This window comes from Triticum urartu, chromosome 4A, assembly GCF_056163025.1.
Source record: "Triticum urartu cultivar PI428250 chromosome 4A, HENAU_Tu73, whole genome shotgun sequence".
Classification (NCBI taxonomy): domain Eukaryota; kingdom Viridiplantae; phylum Streptophyta; class Magnoliopsida; order Poales; family Poaceae; genus Triticum; species Triticum urartu.
Genome location: NC_141876.1, coordinates 560696419 through 560709411, shown reverse-complemented (window position 1 = coordinate 560709411; position 12993 = coordinate 560696419). Strand labels below are relative to the sequence as shown.

Below are 12993 nucleotides of genomic sequence, written 5' to 3'. Positions count from 1 at the left end.
TAACACCCTCCTGATCGACACTCTGGCTATGGAACACGACGGGGCAAAAAGAAAGAAAGGAAAAAAATGATCTATCCTTTGGCAAACAGGCTTTTTGTGAAAATGTAAGCAATTCCCCCCTGGTAAATTCGATAAAGTCTCCTAAAAGGTGTACAGTTTTGTTCAATATGAATAAATCATATGCTGACACGGTTAAATGTGGTGCCCCCATGAAACCCCTGCAGGAGAGTGGCGTCTTTGAGGGGAAGGGGCTGAGCAAATATATTGTCCAGTCCCCTAATTCATCGATGGACAATGAGAATGAGGTGATTCCCACCCCCCCCCTTGTTATGGAAGAGAATCTATGCTTCAGTTTGCGCAACGCCCAGACTAACGTGATGCGAATTGATGAAAAGGCAGCAGTGGTGGCCAAGAAGCGCAATCTGGAATGTAATAATAGCACTAGTAATACCTTCGATGTTCTCTCTGATCCAGAATTAATTTTACGGGCTGTTAAAATGGGCATTGATATTCCTGACACAGACTTTGCGAGTATAGACATCCTTCGTGAACTGGAAAAATCTCGAGTTAATGCTTTGAACAATAATAATGAAAATGTCCAGGATGATAACAAGAGCAACAATCTTTTCTTAATCAATGCCAAAGGGGATAAAACTCCTTTATGTATGGAATGGGCGGACGAGGGGAATCCTGAGTCTGATACAAATGATTTTACCTTGGTGAGATCCAGGAACAAAAAGTTAGGAGACCTGTGGTGAATGTTAATAGACCGGTCACTAGAAGTCCGAAGAATAGGGATATACCCTTGGCCAAAGCAGGTAACCTTGTCCAGCTTCCTAACAAGGTTACCAGGGGGAGGAAAAATACTATGGTTGTCAAATGAGTGGGATATTCTGGAATTGTAGGGGGCAGGGAAAAGAGGGATGTCCACCTGCCTCTCAGATCTCATCAAGGACTACTCCCTTGACTTCCTGGCGTTACAAGAAACGATTAAAAAGAATTTCCATAAAAGTTACTTTAGAAAGATTGACCCCTGTGATCTGTTTGAGTGGTGCTGGGTTCCCTCGATAGGCAAATCCGGTGGTATCCTTTGCGGTGTTAAAAAAGAAAATTATGAGGTTGTTTCCTGGAAAGTGGGTAAGTTTATCTTACAAGCCACTATGCACGATGTAGAGAGAGATGTTATCTGGGAACTTGTGGTTGTTTATGGAGCGGCCCAGGATGAATTTAAGGAGGACTTCCTTGTTGAAATGGCTTCCTTCTATTCTCATATTGATATCCCATATATAATAGGTGGTGATTTTAATATCTTGAGAGGGGGAGATGACAAGAACAAAAACATGAGACATAATCCCTATGTTGATAAATTCAATTCGGTGATCAATGCATTTAGCCTTAGAGAGATTCACTTATCGGGGGGCAAATACACCTGGTCAAATCACCAGGCTCATCCTACTCTTGAGAAGCTAGACAGGGTTCTTATGAGCTATTCCTGGGAAGATTTATTCCCCTTGGTCTCGGTTCGGAAACTAGTTAGAGACATTTCTGATCACAATCCCCTACTTCTCTCCTTGAAAGATGGTAAACCAGAGCCCCCTAGGAAGAAAGAATTTCGCTTTGATCTTAGTTGGCTGAGCAATGAATTGTTTTTGCATAAGGCCAGAGAAATCTGGGAGCAGCCTGTTAAATCGAATGACCCCATTGACATCCTTAATATCAAGTTGAAAAGGTTCAAAAAATATTTTAAAGGATGGGGGTCCCATATTTTTGGTCATGAGAGGAAAAGGAAGAAAGAGATTCATATAGAGCTTGAGGAGATCGAAAAGGTAGAGGAAGATGGGATTATTGATGCAGAAAACTGTTGTCGTAGAGCCTCGCTCTTGGCTGAGCTCAATGTCATTCTAACTAATGAAGAGTTGTTTAGACTCCAGCAATCTAGAGAGAGATGGCTTTTGAAAGGTGACCAAAACACTGCGTACTATCATCGCATTGCGAATGGTAGAAAACGTAAGAATACTATCTAGTCCTTCACTGATGGGGATGATGTGATCGAGGGCACACAAAATTTACTTGATCATGCAACCTCATACTATAAGGAGTTGTTTGGGGCCGCACCAGGCAATATTTTCCACCTTTCTCCTGATACCTGGGGGGAACATGAGAAGCTGAACGATCAAGATAATAAATGTTTGATCCGTCCCTTCTCTGAGGAAGAGGTCAGGACAGCTTTGGTTGGCATGGAGAGCAATAGAGCTCCTGGGCCTGATAACATACCAGCTGAGTTTTATAAAGCTTGATGGGATTTTGTTAAGGTAGATATCATGCGCATCTTTGAGGCCTTCCATAATGGAACTTTGGATGTTGCCCGGCTGAATTATGGTGTAATTACACTGATTCCTAAAATGACAGGGGCTAAGAAAATCCAACAATTCCGCCCCATCTGCCTACTTCGCTGCCCCTATAAACTAATTACAAAGGTGTTGGATAACCGGGTAGCTATCTATGCGGATAAACTAATCAGCCGCCGCCAAAATGCCTTCATTAAAAACAGAAACATCATGGATGGGATTCTGTCTTTGCATGAGGTGCTACATCATACTCACAGCAAAAAGAAAATTGAAGTGGTTTTAAAGCTTGATTTCGAAAAAGCTTATGACAAAATCAACTGGGATTTCCTTCTGGAATGTCATAGGATAAGGGGTTTTAATGATAAATGGTGCGAATGGATTAAAAATATCCTGAATAATGGCACGGTGAGCATTAAGTTGAATAATGAGACTGGGCCTTACTTCGTGAGCCGCAAAGGGGTTCGCCAGGGCGATCCCCACTCACCCTCCCTGTTTAATCTAGTGGTTGAGTGTCTCTCGAAGATGATCTTCAATGCTCAAAAAGAGAAAATGATTACTGGCTTAGCCCCTGACCTTATTGAGGGGGGTGTTGCTGTATTGCAATACGCAGATGACACAGTGTTATGTTTTGGACATGACACCTCTGCTGCAATAAACCTCAAACTGCTCCTTTATATGTTTGAACTTATGTCAGGTCTGAAAATTAACTATCTCAAAAGTGAAATCCTGTGTGTGGGGGGTGACAACAATATCCTTTCTTACTATGCGGATCTTTTTAATTGCCAAATTGGTCACTTTCCTATGCGTTACTTAGGAGTGCCAGTTAGTTTCTCCTCTCTTAGATGCCTTCAGTGGATCTTTGTTGATGAGAAATTTGGCAAATGTTGTGAAGCCTGGATAGGCAATGATGCTTCATCAGGTGGCAGGCTTACGCTACTAAATTCATCCTTGTCTAGTATAGTTTTTTACTATATGGCTATATTCCTTCTCCCTAAAACCTTCATTGAAAAACTGGACAAGAGGAGACGTCGGTTTTTCTGGCAAAGTTGGGAGGGACGAAAAAGATATCACTTGGTCCGTTGGAGCAGAGTGTGCCGCTCCAAAGACAAAGGCGGTTTGGGTGTGAAGGACTTACGTAAACAAAATATCAGCCTCCTAGTGAAATGGTGGTGGAAACTGGATACTCAAAATGGGCTTTGGCAAGATATCGTTAAGGCCAAATACTTGAAAAGGGATACGGTTGGTACGGTGAAAAGCAAGTTCAATGATTCTCCCATCTGGAAAAATATTATGAAAGTAAAAAATTACTACATGTGGGGGAGAACAGTCCAGATTAACTCGGGGGATGTAGCTCAAGTTTGGGAGGACTCTTTGAATGGAATGCCTCCTATGTGTGTTCAGTATCCACAGCTGTTTAGCATCTGTAATCTGCCTAAGATTACAGTTGACAAACTGGGAGGAGTGGAGGCCGGCAATATGTTTTGCAGGAGGCTAAACCCCCCTCTCGAAAACATGTGGAATGAGATGCGCACGACTGTGTTGAATACTATCTCTTCAGCTGAACCAGACCAGGTTGGCTGGGCTCTTGGACCTAAACACCGCTTCACTACTAAATCCATGTACAAGTTGCTTGAAAGCAACATTGCAGGGTGTGACTATCGGTGGATTTGGAAAGCCAAAATTCCCCTTAAGATCAAAATCTTTATGTGGCAGTTGTTTCAGGACGCGGTCCTGACGAGAGATGTTATGAAACGTCGAAAATGGCCTGGCAATGCTAAGTGTTCGTTTTGTGCTGCCCGTGAGACGGCGCAACATCTTTTCTTCCTTTGCCCAGTTGCCAGGGTGATCTGGCGATCGGTGGGAGCAGTCCTAGGCACTGACTTATGTCCCAATAACATTTGGCAATATTACACTTGGTGCTATATCTATCTTCCTGATGGTGCTAAATTCTATACCTTCGGCCTTGCTGCCATCTGCTGGGCAGTATGGAACTATCGTAACAGAGCAACCTTCGAGTTTAAGCTTCCTAAAACTCCTTTTGAGATTGTGTTTTCCGCTTGTGTCTTCATCACCTACTGGGCAGGTCTCTTGAAGGGGGCAGACCGTGAGGCGATGGAGCGTGGGTCACAAATGCTGAGGAGCAGCACAAGCAACATGATGATGATCTGCGCCGCTGCGACAGAAGATTCGACGACAACTTGATGGAGCGCGTCCTCAACCTCCATCTACTCTCCCCTGGTCCAGGAGGACAAGGCTGCTTTTGTGTTCACTCCTGCGCGAGGATGTGGCCTGATGAGTCGTGTACTTTGCATAATATGTTGCCGGTGTGCGTTGGTTGTTGAGAACTGTAGGTGTCGTCGGGTTTTCGCCCCACAGCAGGTGTCTCGTAGGCGAGTTCCTGTGGTGGGTTTCCCGGCGATGCGTTGAACTCGCTTTCCCCTTTCCCATCTCCTTTTCTAGTGTTCTAAGACTGTTGTATTTCCGTTATTCGGTTAATGGAAAGAGGTAATGCCCGGTTCAAAAAAAAACCAAGCTTTGAATTTGTGTTTTGTATGTGTTAGCAGATGCACTTTTTTCAAAATAACCATGATGCAGTTTTCGGTATGTGTTCCAGTGTTAACTGTAGTTTCCATTCCTGGTTCACTGTAATTTCGACTGTGGTTTAATGTAATTACATATATACAATAGTTTCAGTGTTAACTCGTTGAACTTACAGTGTAATTTATATTCTCGTTCACTGTAATTTCCATTCTTGTTTACTGTAGTTATATATTTACAGTAGTGTCAGTGTTAGCTCATACAACTCACAGTGTAATTTCTATTCTCGTTCACTGTAATTTCTATTCTGGTTCAGTGTAATTTTGTATATACAGTAGTTTCAGTTTTAACACACTGAACTTACAGTGTAATTTCTATTCCTGTTCACTGTAATTTATATTCCGGTTCAATGTAATTCTATATATACTCCTACAATAGAACTTGCAGTGTAATTTCTATTTTTTTGTTACAGTGTGATTTCTATTCTGCTGTTCTTGCAGTGAGATCTCTTTTGACCTTGTGTTTTTTTAGAGCTGTTTTTACCTTGTGCTTTTGTGAGAAGTACATAAATGTAGATGTCTTTTTTGGTCTTTTTGCCCCTTTGACTCTGGCAATTATGAACAGGCTTGCAGGCTTTTTTTTTGGCCCCATTGGTTCAGGTGTTTCTCAGATGTTGAGCATGTAGGCTTCCCCTGCCCCTCGTTTATGTTTTTGTTGTTTTTGTAGCGGGACTAGTCCGGCCGGTCGAATTCATTTGGCCATCCGGTAAACGTGCGTACGGATAAGGCCCAAGCGTGACAATAGATCATCATGAAGAAAAGACATACAACGCGGCAGGTACATGGACGTACAAAAATTCGACTGAAGCTTAATTAAATTTCAGTCGGATGTTAAATAGACAGTCCCATAAAAAATACGAGTGTGTGCAAAAATGTGTGGAAGTGTTCAGCTTTTACCGCAAGAAAACACGAAGGTGCTTTGTGCAAAAATGTGTGCCATCACTCATTGACAGATAGAGCCCTACACACAGATACATCTGCATGCGCGTTTTATGATCGTATCTGCATGCTTAAATCAAGTTAAGTGACTATAATTTCGTATTTTCAAAGTTGTAGCATCAAACTGAACATGTGAAGGCGTGTTATCCGCACCGCGTACTCTGGCGCGCGCGATGGCGATGCAACGCGCAACGGGGGCACGTCACAATCGTCACAACCCACGGCCACGCGCTCGGCATCGTCGTGCACTCGTGCCCGTGTGGCCGTGACGAACAGCCCACCACTCCGTCCCAGCGCAAACACCGCGTGTCTCCACAGCCTACACGTCTCGACAACCACTTGACGAGTTATCACGGTGAGCTCTCCAGCCGGCGGGGCCAAGTCAGAGACGAGATCGACGGAGAAGAGGAAAAAGGAAGAAGGATAGAGAAACACGGACGAGTGGCGGACAGAGGGAGCTGGTCCAGGACGCGGCCCCCGCCTGTCCCTTTCCATCACCCCCTGTCCTGCGCCGCCTGGCCCGGTCCAACGGCTACCCCGAGACACCCAGCTCCAACCTCCAACGGCTCGACCCGCCCACGATCCCGTCTCCCAGTATAAACCACCTCGCCGCGCCCTCCCACGGAACCCACTCCCACGCCCACCCCCAACGCGTCCACAGAAGCACAGGAGTCGTCCAAGAAAGAAGCACTCGCCATGGCCGGCTGCTGCGTCTTCCTCCGGCGGCCGTCGACCGCGTCCGCCTACCGCCTCGGGTACCACTCCCTCGACGGCGACCAGGAGGCCGCCGGCCCGCCCCCGCCCCCGGCGACGGTGACGGTGGTGGTCGGGAAGGAGCGGCGGGTGTTCGCGGTGGACCAGCTGGTGCTCGACACCTACCCGTTCCGGGTGCTCCTGGAGACGGCGGCCAGGAAGGAGGAACGCAGGGGCAAGGCCCTCTTCGTGGACGTGGACGCCATCCTCTTCGAGCACATCCTCTGGCTCGCCGGCTGCCACGACCGCTCCGCCGCCTCCCTTCTCCAGCCCGACCTCCAGGACATCATCGACTTCTACTCCCAGGACGCCTGAAGACCATCATCTCATCACATTCTTTGTTGTTCAGTCTACCCATTCTTTTATTTTTCTTCCTCTTCTTTTCCAGATGCTAGTGTGCATAATGTTCAGATCATCTGTTATAAGTTACGACAGTGAGATGAAAAATACTATAGTAAATTATAGAAAGAATAAATCTCTTGGTCGCTACTGAACCTCGATGCATTGCAGCTGTCTTCCTAGTTGCTGGCACGCACGTCCTTCATCTGAACATTTTGATCTCCTGTTCTTTTTCCATCATCTCCAACGCGTCTGCATGTCACAACGCGCTTACTTGTACTGCTCACTTTCACTCGGTCCGGCAAGAACATGTCAACTGTCCACTGCTTGCTCAGAAGCCGGGCCACCATGATATATGTTACTCTCTGAAGTCTGAAAAAATGGTGACACAACACGTCGAACAGCTTGACCACTTCGCTGCCATGATCTTGGCGATGGAACCATAGTCGCGTTGCCGACCACGGGACAGCGACATGCCGAGTTTTATAAACCCAGCACGATTGGTGGGTGCCTAACGAGACAAAATGCAGCGCTACTTCCAGGCAAGAACATCCGTTGGTGTGTGTGTGTGCGCACCGGACTCCAGCTTTTTGTTTTTGTTTTTTTACCATGCAATGATGCTTAAGGTTTGAAGCAATATAGAGATAATCAGGAAGCAAATAACATGAGCATGTGCATACACGTTGGTTTACTATTGAAGCAGAGAATGGAAAGAATTTTTCAGCATGTTTTGTTTATTTTATTATTTGTTGAAGAAGCACCTAATGAAAACTTTTGAAGCTTCACAAAACTATGTAGGAAGCAAGTAATGAACTGCGTACATAACACAAAGGCACAAATGTCGAAAGATGATCTTTTATATTTGTTGCATAATATAAAGTTTTTTTATGGGTGCATAATTTAAAGTTTGTACGAATCCATATATGTTGCACCGCTATTTTCATGTGAAGCAACAAAATTACAAGTAAACTGAAAAACTACTACTGAAGCATAGGCGTGATTCAAGGGTGCAGTTAGGGCATGTACAATGGTTGATAAGATAATTTTATCTTAGATCTTGCATGTAATTAAGAGATGACACAAAAAGATGTCTACAATGGGTCATTTCTTAGCCTTATCTTCATAACTAGTTATTCCTAAAAACGTGGTGACACATATTGTGCTAAGATATCATCTCTTGTCTTATCTTAAATAAGAGAAGACAAGCCTTTTCTTATGAGTTCTCTCTCCTCCACCTCATCATTTATCCTACATGACACTTCTAAGATAGCACCATTGTACATGCCCTTACCAAAACTACTGAAGCATAGGCATAATTCAAGGTTGCAGTTACCAATAGGAAGCAATAGGCACGGTGCATTTATATGGAAGCAGAATAGAAGGTCCACGTCCTGAGCACTAATAAACTTGTAATTAACTTGCTAGGTTCTCTCAAATCTAACGGTGGTAGGCTGGTCCATGCTGGTCTGATGGGGCGCTAGGATCAGTAGTCTGATCCCTAGCGGTGCCCTCCTTCCTTTTCATGAGAAACCTTTTTTTCTTGAGACAATCTCACAAAGCCTTTAGTTGCATTTTTTTTATTTTAGAGAAAAGCCTTTAGTCGCATGAGCTTTTTTTTAGGGGAAAGCCAATTTATTAATCAAAGTCCGCACGAGGTGGGATACAAACTTGGTCATGGGGTTGGCCAAGCCACACATGACGTCCCTTCGAAAGGGAAAGAGCAAATCTTGCTAGTTTATGAGCTTCTACATTAACTACCAGACTTTCAAAAATGAAATTACAAGAAAAAGGAATGGCTCTAGCCTTGATCTCCGCCACAATAGCTCCATATGGACCCTGGCTCCCTTTGGAAATATCCTCGATGACTTGCCTGCAATCAGAGGAAACAATGAATCGATGTAGACCAAGATCTTGGGCCAAGGCAATTGCTTCCCTACATGCGATGGCTTCTAGTGTTGCTGGGTCACAAACGCCAGCAATTATCAGAGCTGAGCTGCCTAGGTAGGCTCCTTGGGTGTTCCGGCATATAGCTGCTGCCGACCCGCCTCTGTCGGTGCGAACCGCTGCGTCGACATGGATCTTTGCATAGGTGGGGTGCTTGGTCTTGGAGCTGCTTGATGTACCCTTGGTGCAGTATTTGGTGTTGGTTTAGTCACCCGTACTTGGTCTAGATCAACGATGAAGCGATTTATGAATGCATGTGTAGCATGGGTGAAAGATCGTGGATGTCGCCTAGAGGGGGGGTGAATAGGCGTTTTAAAATAATTACGATTTAGGCTTGAACAAATGCGGAATAAACCTAGCGGTTAATTTGTCAAGCACAAAACCTAAAACAACTAGGCTCACCTATGTGCACCAACAACTTATGCTAAGCAAGATAAGCAACTATGTGATAGCAAGATATATGACAAGAAACAATATGGCTATCACAAAGTAAAGTGCATAAGTAAAGAGCTCGGGTAAGAGATAACCGAGGCACACGGAGACGACGATGTATCCCGAAGTTCACACCCTTGCGGATGCTAATCTCCGTTTGGAGCGGTGTGGAGGCACAATGCTCCCCAAGAAGCCACTAGGGCCACCGTAATCTCCTCACGCCCTCGCACAATGCAAGATGCCGTGATTCCACTAAGGGACCCTTGAGGGCAGTCACCGAACCCGTACAAATGACAACCCTTGGGGGCGGTCACCGAACCCGTACACTTTGGCAACCCTTGGGGGCGGTCACTGAACCCGTACACTTTGGCAACCCTTGGGGGCGATCACCGAAACCCGTCAAATTGCTCGGGGCGATCTCCACAACCTAATTGGAGACCCCAACGCTTGCCCGGAGCTTTACACCACAATGATTGAGCTCCGAACACCACCAACCGTCTAGGGCGCCCAAGCACCCAAGAGGAACAAGCTCAAGGGTACCAAGCACCCAAGAGTAATAAGCTTCTCAACTTGTAACTTCCACGTATCATCGTGGAGAACTCAAACCTATGCACCAAATGGAATGGCAAGGGCACACGGAGTGCCCAAGTCCTTCTCTCCCAAATCCCACCAAAGCAACTAATGCTAGGGAGGAAAATGAGAGGAAGAACAAGGAGGAGAACACCAAGAACTCCAAGATCTAGATCCAAGGGGTTCCCCTCACATAGAGGAGAAAGTGATTGGTGGAAGTGTGGATCTAGATCTCCTCTCTCTTTTCCCTCAAAAACTAGCAAGAATCCATGGAGGGATTGAGAGTTAGCAAGCTCAAAGAAGGTCAACAATGGGGGCAAAAACGAGCTCAAGAGATGGGGAACCATTGGGGAAGAAGACCCCCTTAAATAGGTCCCCATGAATCTGCCCGTTATGTACAGAATAACATAGGAGCGATACAACCTCTATGAGCACCGGTACAACCGGTAACAGGCAATAAGCGGTACAACCGGCCCACAACCGCCCAACAACCGCACCACAACAGAGACCAGTCCGGTGGTAGAGCGGTACATGACCGGTACAACCTCCGGACCAATTCTGGAGCGGTACAACCGCTCCAAACACTGGTTGTACCGGTCAAGCGGTACAACCTCTCCATGGGGCGGTACAACCTCTCTGTGTAAAACAGGCAATATCAAAACAGCCACAACTTTCGCATACGATCTCCGAATACAACGAAACCAAGTTTGTTGGAAAGATAACGACAAGGGCTAACACAATCTTGAGAGAAATAACAATAATAAGCAAATGAGAAAAGGACCATAATAAAATGATGAGAACCCTTCCTCAGATAAGACCGGTAAAACCTCCAACACCGAAAACATCATAGAAGATGCATGCGAACTCCGTTTTCGATGAACTCAGGCTTGTCATCAAGATGACCATAAGCTCTAAGACTCACAAATGGAACCAAACAAGAACCAAGAAAGATAATGCAAGGATGCAATGGTTTGAGCTCTCGACGAACGATACGATCAAGCTACTCACTAGAGAGCCCCCCTTGATACTACGACAATCGATCCTACAACCCGGTCTCCCAACTACCACTATGAGACCGGTAACATAGAAGACCTATCAAGGGCAAACCTTTGCCTTGCACATAGTCCACTTGAGCTAGATGATGACGATCTTGACTTCCTCAAGTTGGACCACCTTTCTTGATTGTGTTGGCTCGATGAAGACTAGTTGATTGCTCCCCCATACTCCACTATGGGTGAGCCACTCTTTGGCACATCTTCACAATTCCATTGACACCACAATGGACGGCAAGCTTCAAGCTTGATTGCTCCCCCATACTCCATTATGGGTGAGCCACTCTTCGAGTTGCTCCACTTGAACTTGCACACTGCAAACTTGATGACGATCACCACTTGATGTCATCCTCCATGGGTTGTATGAGATCTTCCTCTTGACGCAAGACCATGGAAACATACCTAACCCCAAAAAGAACTCTCACGTAGACCATGGGTTAGTACACAAAGCGTAATGGACAATGCTTACCATACCATGGGATCACTTGATCCCTCTCGGTACTTCTTCTACGCTTTGTGAGTTGATCAACTTGATTCACTCTTGACTTAGTCTTGATCAACATTGAATCTTTCCAACTCTCTTCATTTGGATGATGTCTTGAAGGTAAACATGAATGATCACACAATATTCTTCTTCAAGACATGCTTGCAATAAGCTCAACTCACACATGACCAATATTTGGATAATTCCTTGAAAAGCACTTTGGCCATCTCAACTCACACATGACCAATCTTTGGATAATTCCTTGAAAAGCACTTTGGCCATCTCATAAACTCCTTGAAACCAACACATGGACTTCAAGACAATCCTATGGACAAAACCTTCAAATATAACTCAAGGCAACCATTAGTCCATAGAGATTGTCATCAATTACCAAAACCAAACATGGGGGCACCGCATGTTCTTTCAATGGGGAGTTTGGAAGATTGCCTCATGTATCGCCTTTCTTCTAGACGACCAGATCGCCCATAATGTTACCGTCAGGAGGACAAACTTTTTGTGAGAGAGAGTGTCGAGTAGATTGAATAACCAGCTCTTAGCTCTCATCTCAGTAGACGCAACCAAAGAACAGGCAAGTTCCTCGTCTACCAGAGCCCACGTGCATCTGGAACAGTACATTCCAGGAGGGAGTGGCGCCACGAATCTTTAGCCCCGCAGAAGCCGCATGTGCTCGAAGTTGACATGTCGTGATGCGCCCTCACATCCTCAGTTGGTAGAGATTGCTTGGCCAGTCTCCAAAGAAACATACGGACTTTTGAAGGAACCTCAACTTTCCACAATGTTTTCCATGAACCCTCATGCGAGAAGATGAGGGCCCGGCTGATCCATATAGCCATGCTTCTCTCCTTTGCTTGATTGTTACTAGCATATTATATGCAGACTTTACTGAAAATTGGCCCCGTCTCTCATGAGCCCAGCTCCAGAAATCTAGGACATTCATAGTACATAAAGGGATACTAGAAATCACCTTTGCATCAAAACTCAGGAACGTGGCATTTAGCTTATTCATATCCCATGAGGCCGAAGTGGCGTCCATTAGTTCTGAGACCATCAAAGGAGGATTTGCGTTGATGCAGCCATATGGTCTCAACATTTCCTCTCTGGGCAACCAATTATCCTCCCATATGTTCGTGCTTTCCCCATTACCGATACGTTTGATCAGGCCAAGTTTGAGTGTGTCGCACCCCTCAACTATAGCCCTCCATATCTGACTAGGGTGCCCCCCTAGAGTTGCATCGAGGATGGTTGACTGTGGATAATAGATGCTCTTCAGTAACCGTGCACATAGTGACTCCGGGTGTTGGAGTAGGCGCCAGGCCTGTCTTGCTAACATTGCCAAATTAAAAGGTTCAAAATCTTTGAACCCCAAACCTTGTTGGAAATATGCCCTAGAGGCAATAATAAATTGGTTATTCATGATAATTGTTTATTATCCATGCTAGAATTGTATTGATAGGAAACTCAGATACATGTGTGGATACATAGACAACACCATGTCCCTAGTAAGCCTCTAGTTG

At 45.2% G+C, this 12993-nt stretch overlaps 1 protein-coding gene across 1 annotated transcript; it reads left to right on the top strand.

The window, feature by feature from the left end:
- Positions 1 to 6475: 6475 nt before the first annotated feature.
- LOC125554191 (uncharacterized) lies at positions 6476 to 7131 on the top strand. Its single transcript, XM_048717784.2, has one exon. It carries the CDS (start codon positions 6581 to 6583, stop codon positions 6950 to 6952), a length of 372 nt encoding a protein of 123 aa, XP_048573741.2. The 5' UTR covers positions 6476 to 6580; the 3' UTR covers positions 6953 to 7131.
- The last annotated feature ends 5862 nt before the right edge of the window (positions 7132 to 12993 follow it).